Below are 19782 nucleotides of genomic sequence, written 5' to 3' on the forward strand. Positions count from 1 at the left end.
GATATAACAAGAAACGTGACTCTTACGATCTGGCGACACGTTTCCAATTATCCACGGTCTGTTCTCGATGATCACATAGCAATTGCAATCGTACACCAGGAACCTCAAAAAGCCCTTCATACACTTCAATTTCTGTCTATCCCTCGAATAAAAAATGAATACCTGTGCAGTACCTGAAACATCTGTTGACTCATTCAGAGCCAAAGAGAACCACTCTAAGTGTCGAATTTTCTCAGACAACTGAGTTAATATATTTTCAAGCAACATCACTTACTCTTTGAGCCACAGTGTTTGCTGACAAACTAATGTTTTCAAATAAATTACCTTTTTCTGGTTTCATTTCTTCAACTGATGCAATATTAATTCGCCGTCGGTAAAGGATTTTCCACGTTTTGCTGTTGAATGATCCACGCGGAAACAAGCGTGATTTGCGGCTTCTTCTTCAGCATTTACTTCCTGAAACAACATTTGATGAGATTTCAATCCCCGTTTCAAAGACGCATATATTAATAACCGCTGCCTTCCGGTAAATTTAAAATAACTCTGGTAATGTTTAGTTTCTTTAAGAAGTTTTGCATTTTGTCCTTTCAGAGATATTATTTCATTGCAAACTATACACATTGCCGTATTCCTTGACTCAACCACGAAATATTGATGTCCTCACTGGTATTAAAATCTCTGCACTCACTATCTGTCTTCCGTTTCTTTTCCAAATTTACACAAATTCACACAAAAGATGTAACTCCAAATAAAAATGATGCCAACTACACTCCTGGAAATTGAAATAAGAACACCGTGAATTCATTGTCCCAGGAAGGGGAAACTTTATTGACACATTCCTGGGGTCAGATACATCACATGATCACACTGACAGAACCACAGGCACATAGACACAGGCAACAGAGCATGCACAATGTCGGCACTAGTACAGTGTATATCCACCTTTCGCAGCAATGCAGGCTGCTATTCTCCCATGGAGACGATCGTAGAGATGCTGGATGTAGTCCTGTGGAACGGCTTGCCATGCCATTTCCACCTGGCGCCTCAGTTGGACCAGCGTTCGTGCTGGACGTGCAGACCGCGTGAGACGACGCTTCATCCAGTCCCAAACATGCTCAATGGGGGACAAATCCGGAGATCTTGCTGGCCAGGGTAGTTGACTTACACCTTCTAGAGCACGTTGGGTGGCACGGGATACATGCGGACGTGCATTGTCCTGTTGGAACAGCAAGTTCCCTTGTCGGTCTAGGAATGGTAGAACGATGGGTTCGATGACGGTTTGGATGTACCGTGCACTATTCAGTGTCCCCTCGACGATCACCAGTGGTGTACGGCCAGTGTAGGAGATCGCTCCCCACACCATGATGCCGGGTGTTGGCCCTGTGTGCCTCGGTCGTATGCAGTCCTGATTGTGGCGCTCACCTGCACGGCGCCAAACACGCATACGACCATCATTGGCACCAAGGCAGAAGCGACTCTCATCGCTGAAGACGACACGTCTCCATTCTTCCCTCCATTCACGCCTGTCGCGACACCACTGGAGGCGGGCTGCACGATGTTGGGGCGTGAGCGGAAGACGGCCTAACGGTGTGCGGGACCGTAGCCCAGCTTCATGGAGACGGTTGCGAATGGTCCTCGCCGATACCCCAGGAGCAACAGTGTCCCTAATTTGCTGGGAAGTGGCGGTGCGGTCCCCTACGGCACTGCGTAGGATCCTACGGTCTTGGCGTGCATCCGTGCGTCGCTGCGGTCCGGTCCCAGGTCGACGGGCACGTGCACCTTCCGCCGACCACTGGCGACAACATCGATGTACTGTGGAGACCTCACGCCCCACGTGTTGAGCAATTCGGCGGTACGTCCACCCGGCCTCCCGCATGCCCACTATACGCCCTCGCTCAAAGTCCGTCAACTGCACATACGGTTCACGTCCACGCTGTCGCGGCATGCTACCAGTGTTAAAGACTGCGATGGAGCTCCGTATGCCACGGCAAACTGGCTGACACTGACGGCGGCGGTGCACAAATGCTGCGCAGCTAGCGCCATTCGACGGCCAACACCGCGGTTCCTGGTGTGTCCGCTGTGCCGTGCGTGTGATCATTGCTTGTACAGCCCTCTCGCAGTGTCCGGAGCAAGTATGGTGGGTCTGACAAACCGGTGTCAATGTGTTCTTTTTTCCATTTCCAGGAGTGTATTAGTATGAAGAGTAAGGATTCTGAGTAAAGAGGTGCGCTGGATTTAGCTTTCAAGCAATGTTAATTAAATACTAGCTATTAACACACTGTATCTTCACTAAGAAACTTTAGTCACAAAACCCGCTAGTCTCATTATATTGTGCTTTTCGTATCACACATTTTGTCGCCACCCACAAGACGGTGCTGTGCTACTGCACTTCTCTACTCTCCTGGAGATGTCACTACTATACATTTAGCATTGTCAGCAGAAGTCGTAACAATACGTAAAGCGCAGCTATCACTTCAGCAATGAAACGACCTAGACACATGCCCGTAGGTGCCGACAGAAAATGCGGAGTGAAGTTCACCCCCACTCCCTATGCCATAGATCTCAATTACTCTCTAGTTCTGAAACGAAAATTTCTGCCTAATTCAACACTACAGTATGTTGGCGTTATGAACTGTAGTCAGTCAAACTTTTCTGCAGTCCATGTCTGCAGTGCCCGTATGGAACGTACGGAACTAATGTTGCAGTGGGAAGATATTCCGCAGTGTTGATACCATATGCAGCTGATCACTTGCTCTGATGTTAATGACGCACGAAAATAACATTTAAATATATCTATGTTATATGGACCTTGTTTGAGGTCTGCGACTGTATTATAAGATTATGAGGAATTATTTATATTGCTGCAATCACTTTTTACTAATATTTCATTAGCACAATGCATTTCAGCAGCATGTTGCCATCATGAGGTGCATTATACAGTTACTTGTACATCAGCTGATAGGTTATGAACATTAGCTATGTGTGCCAGTGGGGTTAAGAATCGAAAAATAAACCTGTGTGGAAGGATAAATCTGTTACAGTGTGTACATTATGTGAATAGCATGATTAGATAATGTATTAATACCTTTACTCACATTTGTGTAGGCTATTTCATTTTCTGGCACACAGAGCACAGTAACACGTGCATCACAACTTAACATTTCCACAAACATCTATTTACATGTTTCCAAAGGGTTTTAAAATCTAAGATAAACTACTTACAATTTCGAAGACTGTTAACATCTTTCCAGAGAGTTATAAAATCTAAGCTAAACTATTTACAATTTCAAACACAGTAATATACATCTGTAGTGAAGATGAGTTAATGTACATAACCTGTCAGCTGATGTGTAAGTAACTGTATAATGCACCTGATGGTGGCAGCATGCTGCCAAAATTCATTGTGATAATAAAATATCAGAAAATAACATTATTGAAAGCGCGTTAGAGCGACCTTCACGAGTAATATTTATTTGTAGCAATGTATTTGAAATGAAATTAAGGCCACATCTTGAGTTCAAACGTATGTAGTTCACTGCGTAATGACTAGTGCAGTGCCACTCAGTGTCAGCTTGTAAAGGTTGGCGACAGTGGTGAGCGTCACGAAAACTTCTGAATTTTACGGAAGAGTTCCGAGCAGTACTATGTTATCAGTTCTCAAGAAAACTTACACAGACTGTAAATGGGTCGTGGCACATGGGACTTTGTGAAAGATGCAGCGTGGAATTAGTCTAAGACGTTTGGAGCCCCCTGCTTTACAGAGTGGCGAAGCCTTCAACCTACACTTTCTGTTTTGAGACGTGGACGTACACCAGGCTTTGTCGCCTGTTCTTGGTTTCACCGTCCTTTGACCTCTTTCCATAGTTTCACGGCGTACGAACCCCAATATCACGCGAACATCCGAGCAGGCCGCTGTTTCCGAGGTGGCTTTCCCAGGCGACAGGCCATAACAATCTGCCATTTCAGAATGAAATTTTCACTCTGCAGCGCAGTGTGCGATAATCTGAGACTTACTGACAGATTAAAACTGTGTGCCGGACCGAGACTCAAACTTGGGACCATTTACTTTCAGAACCATTGCTCTACCTACTGAATCCCGAGTTCGAGTCCCGAGTTCGAGTCTCGGTCCGGCACACACTTTTCATCTGCCAGGAAGTTTGAAATCTGTCATTTGTCAAAGACTTTTACGTCAGTGGATTTCCCCGTTTGCGGGCAGTATCGTTGCAAGAAAGGTTCCCCATTAGCCTCTGATCCGCTTACCCACTTTCCTTACCGCGTCACGTCCCGCTTTTACCACTAGGCAGCTTTCAGTCCAGTAATGGGCGGTGGTCATAATGTTTTGACTCATCAGTAGAGTTGCATTCATTAAAATGCTTTTAGAATGGAGCGTACAGCTCTGTTTTATACAACACCACAATGCATATTCGACTCACTGTCATATTGCTGTCGAGTGAATTTTTCTCAGTAGCGAAAATTAATGACAATTCGACATCCAAGGTACATGTTAATCAGAGCTACTTACTTTCAACATTGTTGTAGTAGCTGTTAGACCAAACACTTATGCGGCCAGCTCTGGTGCCAGATGACGTGTAGAATGTAGCATAGTCACATCACATCTACTACTACAGAATTACAGAGGTGGCGCTTGCTTGCAGTTGACGCCGAAGTGCGAGCAGATGATGGTGCGCTGCAGCTGGCTGGGCCACACGCGGCCCTGCGGGGAGCTGTTCAAGCTGCGCAAGACGTGCGACGGCTACTGCTGCATCTTCAACTACCGGCGCACGAGGGACCACTTCGGGTCAGTACTGAAGCCCTTCTGTCCGAAGCTCCTGCACCTAAACTGGTCACTGCTACTATGTTGTCTAGCTGACACTGCTTCACCGGAGTGGTTCATTATACCTAGACCTAATGTCATTGCGTATACTCTGAAGATTTTACTGGTAGATATGACGGTGATACAGTGAATGATTGGCTGTTGGTGACACTGTGAGAGCAGTTATAGGTTGATGGGTTACTGGAAACATTCCTGTATCATATATGTATACACGAGGTATACTGGCAAATCAGTCTTGGGCTATTGATGGCACTTGTTGCGTGTAGTTGGGTGTTCAGGCGCGGTCCAACGGGGTGGGTGGTGCGTGAGTTTTTGAGGGTATGACATCCCTTCCCCAAAGATAAGCATTTTACGAAAAGCGTTCATATTTTTACATCCATAAATTTCGAAATTTCCTAGCCAACTTTCGGAGAATAAATTAGAGTGCAAATGTTGGCCATTTAAAATTGAAAAAGAATTTTACTGCTTTCAACGCAGTTGCTTGTGATAGAGCTTCCCATGTTCACAGGTCTAACTGCGTAGAAAATTCCGGAGAGGAAAGGCATACATCCACGGGCTGACTGTGTCAGTTACAAATCTGAAATGGCTAATGAGCCGCATATAGAGCTGGCAAAACAGAGGATGTTCTGTAATGCAAGAAAGGAAGGGGAAAAACCTTTCCTTAAAAAGAAAAAAAAAAGAAAGAAGAAGAACAGGGAGACTGATTTCCCAGAAACGACAGAAAGAAGCACAATTCCACTTATTGACACACTAACATAGCCATCGTCTAAGGCTCTATTTTCACAGCTGTAGCGGTAAATGCGCTACTCACAATGGTGAGTGTATACTACAAGTTTATTTTCTGTAAATTATTACATTGTGAAAGATTCGAGAGTTGGTTACTCTTATACACTGTCCATCCAAACGTTTCTAATACTGACTTTATTCCTCGCCTGAAGTGACTTTAGCACAGGAAATACGGTGACAGCTTGAACTGAAAACTGTAAATAACAGACGTGCGTCGACCAGTCAGTTGTGAGCAGGCAGCGTTAAGTAGCGGACATGAAACTTCAGTGTGTTAACGTTGTTGTATCACAAATCACAATTAAGTGTTCAAGACATTATCCAGAATTTTTAAAAAAAGATACAAATGTATGCAGAGTTCTTCTCACACACCTCGGCTCCTGAATGAAAACAAAGATGCATAGATGCCTGCTGCGACTTGATTGAAATGAAAAAAAATTGACAATTCTTTTCTGGCAAACAATCATTACTGGTGACGAGATATGGTGTTATCAATACAAACGGACCACCCACAAAATGACAAGGTACAGGAAGTTAAATGAAGGCTTTGATGATATAAGTGATATTCAAGCCAATGCGACACACAAGTTGAACAACATGCCGAAGAAGAACTTTTCTGACGGTTTCACGTGGCTGTATGAACGTTCGTGCATTTTACACAAGTGAGGCGAGATAACGTGTAACACGTGCAGCATTAAAACCACAAACTTAACAGCAGCTTTCAGACATGCAGACAGCTTTCGATGTAGTAGGATGTATTTCCCAGAAAACTAAATGAAAATCATAAGTTTTGCTACTAGCATCGCCCTAATTGTAAGAAAATTTATCGCCGTAGATAAACTCAAGCAACAGGATATAAATAATTTTGAGCCCTGAGTCAACTTTGCCTGATGCTAACACAATGTCAACAAATGGCTGAATATTGCCTCTGTTCCTGCGAGTCATAATTTTTCCTGTTAGTTGGTTAATTCAGAAATGAAGCATCCTTGGATGTCTGTAGTAGTAGTAGTAGTAGTAGTAGTAGCAGCAGTTTTATTCACCTGTAAATCCCTTTTAGAAAGCTTTTGGACATGTCATGGTATTACGATGTAAGAACAAAATAAAATTCATCTACACAGGCACTTAAATACTTACAGGTCCATGTTACAGTTTCACTGTAGTATCGAGAGCAACTTGTCGCAATATCACTGTAACATGGACAATTTTTTATAATTTTGTTGTAACTTGGAAGGTAATTTGTTAAAATATCACTGTGAGGTAGGTATTTTATCACAGATTTACTGCAATATGGAGGACAATTTGTCACTGTTCTATGTCTGGTTTTTGCGAAATCAGACAAGTCCAGACCTGACAAAGCTGCTGTTCAAAGAATCACATTGCTCTCCTTCCTCCATCTGCCACAGTTAGCTTTCACCAGTCATGTGAAGTTGTGTGTGTGTGTGTGTGTGTGTGTGTGTGTGTGTGTGTGTGTGTGCGCGCGCAATTCGAAGGCAAATATCTTACAGAAATATTGTTGACTTTTAAGAGAAAGGTTACAGAAATAATGTATATCTTTGAACTTGACACAATTTTTATGCAACTGATAGTATCATTTTAATATTATACTGATTAAATACACACATGTGTATGTGTATGAAAATTTTACACAACTGTCTTTGACTTTCAAGCGCAGGTTTATGGAAACACTTTTTATATCTTTGACCACAGTGCCTATTCAAGTGATGGTTACAAAATTTTCTGTTGCATACCTTTGAACTTGGTGCCATTTTTTGTCTGTCTGTAATACTTCACTGAGAGTGGTTATAGAGGGGGACGCACAAAGGATAACTGGGCAAGTAACGCTATCTTGGATTCTGATCGGCTGAAGAAAGGGGAAGAGGAATGGATTGGAAAGGACTACTGAGGGAGGTGGGGGGGGGGGGCATAGCTTGATGGTATCATTTATTAGGCTGATGATACGGCTGATGGGACTGATGATATCGCCTATAAGGAGGGCCTGTCATGTGATGTCATGAATCGGGCACTGAACTGGATCATAGGAGACCACAAGTTGTTGTGCTCTTCAATTCAAAGACTGATTTGATGCAGCTCTCCATGCTACTCTAACCTGCGCAAGCTTCTTCATCTCCGAGTAACTACTGCAACCTACATTCTTCTGAATCTGCTTAGTGTATTCATCTCTTGGTCTCCCTCCAAGATTTTTACCCTCCACGCTTTCCTCCAATACTAAATTGGTGATCCCTTGATACCTCAGAACGTGTCCTACCAAATGATCCCATCTTTTAGTTAGTTTGTGCCACAAATTCCTCTTCTCCCGAATTCTATTCAATATCTTCTCATTAGTTACATGATCTAACCATCTAATCTTCAGCATTCTTCTGTAGCTTCTATTCTCTTCTTATCTAAACTATTTATAGTCAATGTTTCACTTCCATACGTGGCTACGCTCCATACAAATACTTTCAGAAAAGACTTCCTGGCACTTAAATCTATACTCGATGTTAACAAATTCCTCTTCTTCAGAAACGCTTTCCTTACCAAAGCCAGTTTACATTTTATATCCTCTCTACTTCCCCAAATAGCAAACCTCATCTACTACTTTAGGTATCTCATTTCCTATTGTAATTCCCTCAGCATCACTTGATTTCAATTCGACTAGGATCCATTACCCTCGTTTTGCTTACGTTGATGTTCATCTTATATCCTCCTTTCAAGACACTGTCCATTCTGTTCAACTGCTCTTCCAGGTCCTTTGCTCTCTCTGAAAGAATTACAATGCCATCGGCAAACCTCAGACTTTCGATTTCTGCTCCATAGATTTTAATTCCTACTCCAAATTTTTCTTTTGTTTTCTTTACTGCTTGCTCAATATACAAATTGAATAACATCAGAGACGTTACTTACTCTCTTCTCAACCACTGCTTCCCTTTCATGCCCTCGACTCTCATAACTGCCATTTGGTTTCTGTACAAGTTGTAAATAATCTTTCACTCCCTGTATTTTTCTCCTACCGCCTTCAGAATTTGGAAGAATTTCAGGCAAAATTGACAAAAGCTTTCTCTAAATTTACAAATGCTAGAAAGGTAGGTTTCCTTCCCTTAATCTATCTTCTAAGATGAGTGTTAAAGTCAGTATTGCCTCGCGTATTCCAACATTTCTACGGAATCCAGACTGATCTTCCCCGAGGTCCATTCGTCTGTAAAGAATTCATGTTAGTATTTTGCAACCATGACTTATTAAACTGATAGTTCGGTAATTTTCACACCAGTCGACACCAGTTTTATTGGGGATTGGAATTATTATATTGTTCTTGAAGTCTGAGGGTATTTCGCCTGTCTCATACATCTTGCTCTCCAGATGGTAGAGTTTTGTCATGAGGGCTCTCTCTAGGCCATCAGTAGTTCTAATGGACTGTCGTCTACTCCTAATGCCTTTTTTTGACTTAAGTCTTTCAGTGCTCTGTCAAATTCGTCACTCAGTATTATATTTCCCAGCTCATCCTCATCTATTTCCTCTTCCATTTCCGTAATATTGTCCTCAGGTACATCGCTCTTGTGTAGACCCTCTATATACTACTTCCACCTTTCTGTTTTCCCCTCTTTGCTTAGGACTGGTTTTCCACCTGAGCTCTTGATATTCATATAGGTGGTTTTCTTTTCTCCAAAGGTCTCTTTAATGTTCCTGTAAGCAGTATCTATCTTACCCCTAGAGTTATATACCTCTATATCCTTACAACTGTCCTCCAGGCATCCTTGTTTAGCCATTTTGCGCTTCCTTTCGATCTCATTGTTGAGACGTTTGTATTCCTTTTCGCCTACTTCATTTACTGCATTTTTATATTTTCTCCTTTTATCATTTAAATTCAATACCTCTTCTGTTACACAAGGATTTCTACAAGCCCTCGTCCTTTTACCTACTTGATCCTCTGTAGCCTTCACTATTTCATCTCTGAAAGCTGCCCATTCTTCTTCTACTGTCTTTCTGTCCCCTGTATTTGACAGTCGTTCACTAATGCTCTCTCTGAAAGTCTCTGGAGCCTCTGGTGCTTTCAGTTTATCCAGGTCTCATCTGCTTAAATTCCTACCTTTTTGCAATTTCTTCGGTTTTAATGTACAACTCATAACCAGCAAATTGTGGTCAGAGCCCACATCTGCCCCTGGAAATGTCTTACAATGTGAAATGTATATGTAAAGAAACAAAACAAAAAAAAAATACACTGCGAACATTTTTAGCGGAGTACCCATTCCAAACAAACACAGACCAGAGTTGACTAAACGCTGTTAATAAGCTATCTGGAAATGAGATATCTCTAGCTCTATGAATCAGATTCCATAATACAGCACTGCTTTGGTCTAGGTGATGAGAGCTCATAGCTTATAGATATAGGCCAGTGTGTGCAAGTTTATGAAACTCACTGACTCAAGGAGCCATCTTCTTTTCTATGAACCATGGCGTCCAGAAACAGGCGATATCCATTTTCCACCACTTCCATCGTGAAACAGATGCTCCGATGCAGGAAGTTAAGATGTTTGAAAAATGAAGGATGCGTTGCTGTCCGATGTGGATACACCACGAAAGTATCATCCACTTACCTCCAAAAGCATATAGGTTTGAAAACCACCGACTGAGTTGCTTTGTCCTCGATGTCTTCCATAAAAATATTAGCTAGTATGGGAGATAGAGGGCTACATATAAGAGCATTTTCTTTTCGCTCAAAATATTGGGTGCTGCATAAAAAATACGTCGAAGTAAGCACATGTATGAAAATTTCTAATATATCTCCTCTAAGTTTAGCTCCTAAGAATTGTGGTGAATCCATCAGTGGTAGTCATTGGAACAAAGAAACATCGGAAGTCATTAATACATCGATTGGTTCGTGGCACAAGTTTTCCAGTCGCAGCATAAAATCTTCTGAATTTAGAATATGGTGTTCGCATTTCCCTACTGAAGTTCTCAAACAAGAAGCCAAATATTTTTGTAGGTAGTGTATTGGGGCTCCTATGTTGCTCACAATGAGACGAAGCAGAACACCTTATTTAGGGTATCTTTGGCAGGCCATAAGGTCATGGTGGAACTGGTGCTCGTACTCTTAAGCTCTTCTCGTACGGTCAGGAAATTGGTTGGAGTATTTAGGAGGGCAGATGTGTTCCATTGTACTGCATCTGTTGTATCATCCTTGAGCTGACGACACACTGATTCCTGCAGTAAAGCCATCATATTGCCAAAGTAAAACGTTGCAGGTAGAAGAACAGTTGTGTTCCTTTTGTCTGCAGGTAAAATTACCATTTCTGTGTTCCCTCTCAAAGATTGGAGCGCTTTTCTACCCTCAGTGGTGACATTCTGCTTGGATGCAGACATCCTAGTTATGGTCTTGCAAGTCTCTCTCCTCATTTCTTCAGAAGTCTCACTGGCAAGTTTCAAGATACCCTGCTCAACAACGCTGATAAAATCTTTGATGGGCACATTCTTTGAAGTGGACACAAAATTTAGATCTTTTTCCATCACTGATGCCGCAGTGGTTTTTCTGTGACTTTAACCAAGTGCGTCTCCATAATTTATCTTGTTGCATTTATCGGTGTTTACGGTGATGGAAGTTTATATGCCGTTCACAGTCTGAAAACGACCACGTAGTGCTGCCCACCAATTCGCAGGAATCCATTGACAGATGCGATGAGATATTTTTTAACAATTAGCTTACCCAGGAATGCACAAATCTCTTTCCTGGTTGTGGGAACATGGAAATTGAACAAAACCTCAATCAGATCTGGATCAGTTAAAATCCCTGGTGCAGTCACTATATGTCCAAGAAATTTCGCTTGAGTGTGACCAAACTCTGTGATTTTGGTTTTACAGTCATACCATACTCTTTAATCACCTTCAACGATCTGTCCAACACCTCATATTTTTTCCGCAACTATCCTCAGAAACTGACACATATCCAAGATAAGTAATCAATCTCTTTTTCAAATCCAGTGGAAGAACACTTTTAAAGCCTCTAAAAAATGCAGCCAAACTAACACTCATCCCAAAGCGCTCTTGATAAAAGGATCGTGACACAAAGATACTGAAAATTTTTGATATGAGGGCTGCAATTCAATCTGCCAATAACATTCTCTTAACAGGAGACAGGACTGAAGTTTTTGAAAACACTCATCCAATGTCAGTGGTCTAACAATTGCTGGTAGAAAAGTCATATTTATCTGCTTGAATCTAGAATCAGCTTAATACCGTACTCGTTCTCTGGAACCACCAACAACAGATGAGCAGAGTGAAGAGTTCAGGGGTGAATGGGTGTAGCAATGAGGCAGTGAGGCCCAGTGATAGACTCTTGTTCGAGGGAAGTACTTTATTAGACTTCAATTACACACCTCGTCGTTGAAAATGTAAGGCAGACACAACCCACTCTGGCTCGGCATGTCGTCTGTGACAAACAGGTGGCTGGCTTTCACTCTGGCGAAGAGATACACATATCAGTGGCCTGCATCGCTAATCTCAGGCTGGGTAGCAGCCAGCAGTCTTCCTGTAGGCCATGGGTTCGAAGTCAGCAGTGCGTTTCTTCTTTCTGTTGCGACTGTGTTCTGCTGTATAACGCCCACACCAAAGTGACTCAGGCCCAGCTCGCATCCTTTATGTAGAGGAGGGAAGACTGCTACGTATGGGATACAATGCGCTGTCCCCTGACAGGCTTGTGGCCACAGCAGGTGCAGACAGCAGGTCAGCAGCACTGTCGCACCAAGTCCACAGGGGAGGCATAGTGCAGGAGGTGTATCATCCAATCCAGTCTTGAGCCCATGGCTGCAGCTGGAAATGCCCAATTGTCTCATCGTGTACCCATGGTTGTGACATCATGATGATGCTGCTGGACACCAAATGAATCTGGCTCAAAATTCACAGCTATTTATACCCCTGCTGACATTGTCCTGCCCACTCTGGCTGTTAGCTCTGTAAAGTGGAGCTTTCACCAACCACGGCTAGCCCATCTTGCAATCTTTTTGTGTACCGTAGTTACAATCTGCATTTCACCAAAATCCACTTATCGGCCAGTGGTGGCTAATGCAATGCTTCATAGCAGCTTCCTTACAAATTCCTACAAGTTTCACTTAAAAGCAGATAGCGACACTACAGTAAGAACTGACAGCAGGCTTGAGCGCTACCATCACTCACAACAGGCCTTGAATGAAAAGATAGCTGAGATCTGGTAAGAAATTTAACAGGATGTTTTGAACTATTCTCCCTTATCACGCACTCATCAAAACTCAACTTAAACGTAGCATCATTACATTTCAGACTCACTTCACTACAACCCAGGTCCATCTCAACTTGGTGTGTGGACAAAAAATCAATCCCTAAATTTGGATCAGTAACTTACCTCGGTACAGTCACATAATTCATAGAAATCCTACAACACTGACAATGAAATTCAATATCTTGTCTCTTCAACTGTACATTTTCTTCAATAGTTGCTGCTCTCACCTTACGCTACTGTAAAGGAAGAATAGGCCATGAACCTACACCTTCACTCTTCTGAAATACTGTCTCACTCAATATGGACCACCTGGCTGTCTGTATCCAGAATACAACACAAAATAATTCCATTAATACTTATTTGATATACTGGACCTACCGAAGAATTTATATTTTCATGCTCTCAATAAGCAGGAATTCCCTCACATCCTCAAAATATTTCATTTGTTCATAGCTGTTGTACATCATATTTGTAGCACCTGAATCATCTGCTGACAGCAGTTGTCAGTTATGTGGCTGCAGGCTCTCCATATCCACATTGTTTCGCAGCTCATATTATCACACATCCACAAAGTGCAGGCCTGAATCTCTATCCTCCTAGCGACCATGTCTGTCATTTACTCTACGACCTCGATTATGATCAAAATGTCTATCACTCCAGCCATCCGTGCCTCTTCAAAAATTGTTGGTTTACTTGTTTCCACCCACCATTTCCATACTTATCATGATTCGAATCATATCACCCACATCATAATTTCGATTCCTCTGTGGCCTCGGATCTGGGTAAGAGAACTGATTGTCACTCTCACACGACCGTTTCCTTCGCCACTGTCATATATCAACCCTTGTATTAAACTTTGGAAACCCTCAAATCATCTTTACATTGACCAGCAAGGTTAATTTGGTACAAACGTGAAGGAAATTTCGTAAGACAAGTGTGAATCAACTCAACAGGATTGTAAGGACTGTACAAAAACTGATTTTTTTAAAAAAATAAAATCAAAGAATAGAGCAGGATTGGTAAAACTAGAACAACGAAAATTTTGCTACATCACTGTAGCATGTTGACTGTTTTGTGCTCCCTCAGACTAATATGCAGACAAGAACAAATGACGAAACTCCTCATGACATTCACAATTCCTACCTAAACTGGACACACAAATGAAAGTTTTAACTTCTAAATATCCACACACACAAACTTGATTTTATGACTGTCATGCCAAGTTGGAGGCAGCAAAAGCTCAAACTGCTCTAACCAACTATTTGATGTACTTGTTTTGTAACTAAAATCGCCTTTTCCTGTTGCCACTTTATTTATTTATTTACAAAACAAGTATTTCTATGCTTGCTGAGGAGGATGACCACGCAAACTTACTATTTGATGTATTTTTGAAAAGTTAAAAATTTCAAACAGAAATGATCATAGTGAAAACCACACATACCTTCACAATTTAAAATCTCACAACTGAAGTTACAACAGCTGCAATGAGTTCAACGTGTTTCATAGTGAAACAGAGGATATGACGAATCTTCATGACCAGAATCAGAGTTACCATCAAGCTCATAACTGCTGCTACAACAGTGACCACCAGTAAAACTTTCACCTAACTTCTCTCCAGTTTTATAAACCCTCTCGTTTGGTTCCTGACCTAATGTTTTAGTCCTCCTCTTAATCTCCAGCTGCTGTTCTTTGAACTACTTATGAATAACCAGCAAATACAGATACAGTAACACATGAACACTGTTCAGCATAACAGCTAATTATGCATCAGCAATTGCTAAATCATCGATCTTCTTAATCGTCCTCTGAACATCATCTCTGTTCTTTGACATATCCTTCTATTAATTAACCTTCAACTCTTCAAAATCCTGTAGCGATTTAGTGTGATTTTCAATTTTTTCTTGGATCTGCGTAACAACTTCCTAACTACGCACCACATCCGACCCTTCTGATAAATCTGTCTTACACTTTTCATATTATTCCATTAAAACCAGGAAATAGCCCTTCATTCACAACCTGCTGAAATTTAATCTGACCTTCCTCTCCAGTAGGAAGTTTATTTGCAACACAAGTAATCCTTTCATGAAAATCAGAATGCAGCTCTTTCCTGTCTACCTGCAACATCTTCACCAATGGCTTCCAATTTGTACTCTAAGCTGTGGATATGTCCTTGTAAGGTAATAACATTAGTTTGTTGTTTCATTGTATTAGCTTCTGTTCTCTCAGTCAACTCTCTAGCACTAGCTGCTATTCTTCCCCTTACCTTGTTACCCAATTCTTTTTTATCGCTTAACTTTTCATTAAGTCCCATCACGCTAGCCTCCAATTTTTCACTTAGAGCTGCCACCATTATATTGAGGTAACCTTGATCAAAAGTATTTTACGGAACTGAAGTATCAATACTCTGCTCTTGTAACTTGCACATGACAATCAGCATGAGTTTCAGATGCATCAGTTAATACAGCACAATAATTAGTAGACTCAAGTGGCAGAACGACATCAGAATCAACTGCACTTTCTCTCATGTTAATACAACAAACGTCTTGAGTTACAACAGTAACACCACTGGATTCAACACTCTCTACTTGACTAACTGATTTACTAACTCAATCACTAAAGGACACAGCTTTAACACCTTGAGTGGTAGCAGCAGCCAAAACAATAGCAGAATCAAACTACTCCATCACCTTAGATCTATTGTTTCTGCCTTGTCTCGAACCAGTCTAACCTTTCTGCTCATCTTTCACTTTGTCCTTACAGTAAGTAACAAAAACACAAGTGAACGATTTACCACCTCCAAACAACACTCCAAAATACATATTCACAAAAAATTATAAGTTAGCCTCTAAAAAAATATATAATAAATATCTATCTAAAAGCACTGCCCTCAAAAGACAAAGAATAACACTGCCCAAAATCTCTCCCTGGTACCGCATGTATACTCAGTAGGACAAGTGTATTCCTGATCCATCTCCAGTTGCGCAAATGACCGCAGCAAGCGATCCACAGGGAGTGCATTTATCCGTGTCACGTAGTCCTACCGGGTAGAACGTTTTGTTTGCCTCAATGATATTGTTAACAACCTTTTACCATGTGGATTTAACGTCAGATGTATCTAATCTGATGGTATGTTTGTCCACACAGTATCCCAGTCAGTGGCTTGTATTCTATATTGTTGAGATTTTTCACCTTTTCTATTCACATTGGGAATCTCTTGTTGTTAGGTAGTTACTATTTAGGAGACCAGCGTCTACATGACTGAATTTGAGGTAGAATTCCCAGATATGTTTTACCTTGTAATTAATTTTCTTTATGTCGATCGGAGGATGCATACTGGCTTGGCGCACGTTTGGAAAACCTGTGTCGTCATACTGCTTGTACTTTCGTTTAGCAGTGTTATTGTTTTCTTGGGGAACAACGCCGTTGCATTTCTATCGATGTGAACAAGTTCCAGCCCACAAGATTCCCTCGAGTTGACCAGAGTATCATACGACAGCTTGAGTGTGTTTACCTTCCATATGTATCTGCTAGTTATCAGGTTGCTATGCATTTTAAGAATTGGAAAGAAAAGCGCGACATAGTATGCTTTGAAGACTACTTAAGTCTATGTGAATCAAATGTTTTCAACTAGGTTCAACGGCGCTCCAATTATTTTCCGTAATTGCCTCCTGTATTTTGTTGTTTGGTTGTCATCTTTAGAGAGCACCTGTCTAAGATGACTCCTAGCTTTTAGTGACTGACCACAACTCGTATCCACGGTTTACCTTGGTTGTCGAGTCCCCTGATGTTTAGGATTTTGCATTTTCGGTCACTGATTGTGAGTTGTGCCCCCGACGCGACGCTATATTGTCAACGTTCCTTTTGATGAGCACTGTCTCATCTTCATTCTTTATCAGGACAGCGACATTCCGTTAAAAAGTTGTAGCAACGGCTCGATGGACAGCACGAAAAGAAGCGTAGAGAGCGGACTTTCCTGTGAAAAAAAACGCTGGGCTGTTAAAAATTTTGTTAATTGTCATGTAGCTGAATTACAACTGAATCCTCTGCAAAGCTTAACCGTGACTAACAAGGCACTCCACTTTAGTGCTCGACACGTGCTGTCAGTTAATTTCTCATTGTCAGAGAAACTAGGGCGGTGAAAAGTTACGGGGTTTACCTTACGTTTCTACATCCATACATATTATAAAAACGGATGTACGTATGCAGGGTATGTCTCCTAATGTCGTCACGCGAATTTTCTCTGGTGTTTCAACAGATATCTACAATTTCGTTTTTGCGTTGTGTAACTGGATTCAGGCCAAATAAATAGCGCTCATCACGTCTTTCATGCGACGCCCGGCGTCGACGCAAAGCCGCGGTTTGTTTTCCGTTACAAACAAAAGGTTTTAAACCGAAATTGTACGTGCCAATTCGATAGAGCGGTACAAGATTAGTCTACTTCGATATTCGTTTTATCGATATGTATTAACAGGAACATTAAAACTCTAAGAATAACCAGTACTCCAGCAGCGGAAGCACCGCCCTCGTCTGCGCTGACTGCTACCACCAAGCGTCAGGCGCTACCGAGTCGCTGCTGGGTTTCTGTTTATTCTTCGTATCTTATGGCCCTTTTTATACATATCGATAAAACGAATATCGGACTACGGTAATTCTGAAGTGCTCTATCGAATGAGCACGTAAAATTCCCGTTTAAAGTTAATTTTGTCTTTAATTGGAAACAAGCAGAAGCTTTTGCTTGGCAAAGGGCGTGGCATGAAGCACTTGATGAGTGCAGTTTGTTGGGGGTGACTCCAGCTACACAATGCAAGAACGAAATTCCAAATATCTGCTTAAATACCAGAAAGTATGTGCCTCACGACTCTTAGGAGAGACACCACGCCCTCCTGAAGCACTCGACCGATTTCAACCAACCTTGGTACGGATATCACTTTTTGTCTGCAAAGTGTCGTGGTGGTGGCAAGAACCACCTACTTATCGCAGGGGTGGGGGTCTGGTTGAAAAAGCAGCGTAACCCCCGACGTGCGAATATCCTTATTTTAGCCACCCAATATTTCAGAATTAGAGCACATAGTGACTTGCAACGAACTTTACGAAAATTTTCTCGCTGACAACAAACAAAAAATGTTGAAAGGAAAGAAGTTTATTGGTTAATGCATTTTCGCTGTTCATGCAGTCGAACTGCCGCATGAAGCACGACATTTTAATTTATTACTTATTTACTACTACAGAAATATTTCATTATACGACACATTGCTACAGAAGCATGCTGAAGATTAGATGGGTAGATCACATAACTGATGAGGAGGTATTGAATAGAATTGGGGAGAAGAGGAGGAGGAGGAGAAGATGGACAAATAGAGGGGAGGAGGTTATAGAGTTCGAGAGGGGATGAGGAGATGGACAGAGGGAGAAGGAACAGATGGACAGACGGGGAGAAGCATATGGACAGAGAGAGGAGGGAAGAACAGACTGACATAGAGAAGAATAGGAGGAGTTGGACAGAGGGAGAGCAGGATAAGATGAAAAGAGAGTGGGGGTGGAGGATGTGGACAGAGAGAGGGAGGAGAGGGAGGTGGGTTAATGGAAGATTGGAATATTACATACCCGAACAATGCTGAGTACTCAGCTAGTCATCGATAATTCACAAGTTAACAGAGCTTGCACTTCGCGGACTTAAATCTCATGTGCGCGTTTGAAGATGTTTACAATAATTCGTCCTGTGTGCAGGAAGGGGACGGCGCGGATACGAAAGGTACTACGTGTGAACGCAACGGGGCCTTACATGGGTCTCACGGTGCTGGTCGACACCATGACGCATGATTACGTATACCCACTCATCGCCTCCCATGGCCTCAAGGTACGTGTGCAGTCTTACTAGTTACTCTTAAATAGCGTCAGGTTATCATTAACTTTTGCAAGGACTATATTTCACGGCAAGGTGTGGTTGCAGTAGTGTTGCGGTCAACGTAGATCCAACATGGCTGCAATGTACGACACTATAGTGGTGTGGCCTGGCAATATTCTGATGGAGCAGGCTATCCCAGCTACTTGCCAATGTATGGCCGAGGTGTGCCAGTGTTGGCCTCCAAGCGTGGAGAATATTTCATGTATCTCTGTCCTTGACTGTATATGCTTCTCTCTCTCTCTCTCTCTCTCTCTCGCTCTCTCTCTCTCTCTCTCTCTCTCTGCCTCTCTCTGACACCGACAGTGCTCCATTGCCAAGTCACGAAATCTGAGTGGTGAAACAATATCATTTCGCCTTATTTCGGAAGATGGTGCTCGTATACAGAGGCTGTCCGTTTTGTTTGTTGTTTGCAAGAATGTACAAATGGGGAAACGAGAGAACCAAGAATTACGTAAATATGATTCGTACATCTACTGCCTGAGCTATGTGACACAGAAAGTAATGTATATAAAGACCACAATTTGAAGAATCACCTTCTCGATGCTACGTCATAGCGGAAGATTTGCAGCAGCGAGCCATAATTGTATTCTATATGGGTTAGTAAGACTTCTAAACTTTTTATAAGCTTCATCAGGTATGTTTCTACGTTCATGGGTAGCAACTTATCAGCTGTCTTTTTTATTATGGTCTTTGTTTACGTTACTTTTCACATGACTCTCGTCGTAAATGTACTGCATTTATGATTTTCATAATTCTCTTACTGAAATGATAAACCACCACAAAGAATTAGCAAAACTATTTCAATTTTATTTCAAACTACCCTACTGAATTTCTTAAGGCCTTCCATCAAAACGTCTGGTAACAAACGGCATGTCGATGAGAAATTCTCTTTGAAGACTAACACCAAATTCCCATATAAATCACCAGTAGCCCAAAACGGAAACATTATTGGTAATCTGGTTGTAAACGGGTATACAATCTTTGTTATTAATATTGGATTTTATGATTTTATGA

At 41.8% G+C, this 19782-nt stretch overlaps 1 protein-coding gene across 1 annotated transcript in view; it reads left to right on the forward strand.

Annotated features, from left to right (window-relative positions):
• LOC126208398 (sodium channel protein Nach-like) overlaps positions 1–19782 on the forward strand; it is a 239755-nt gene that overhangs the window by 47833 nt on the left and 172140 nt on the right. The window contains exons 5-6 of the mRNA XM_049938887.1: positions 4656–4798; positions 18591–18720. Of these exons, the coding sequence (XP_049794844.1) occupies positions 4656–4798; positions 18591–18720 (273 nt within the window). The remainder of the gene's footprint in view (positions 1–4655; positions 4799–18590; positions 18721–19782) is intronic.

Source organism: Schistocerca nitens, chromosome 1 (assembly GCF_023898315.1).
Source record: "Schistocerca nitens isolate TAMUIC-IGC-003100 chromosome 1, iqSchNite1.1, whole genome shotgun sequence".
NCBI classification, from domain to species: Eukaryota; Metazoa; Arthropoda; class Insecta; order Orthoptera; family Acrididae; genus Schistocerca; species Schistocerca nitens.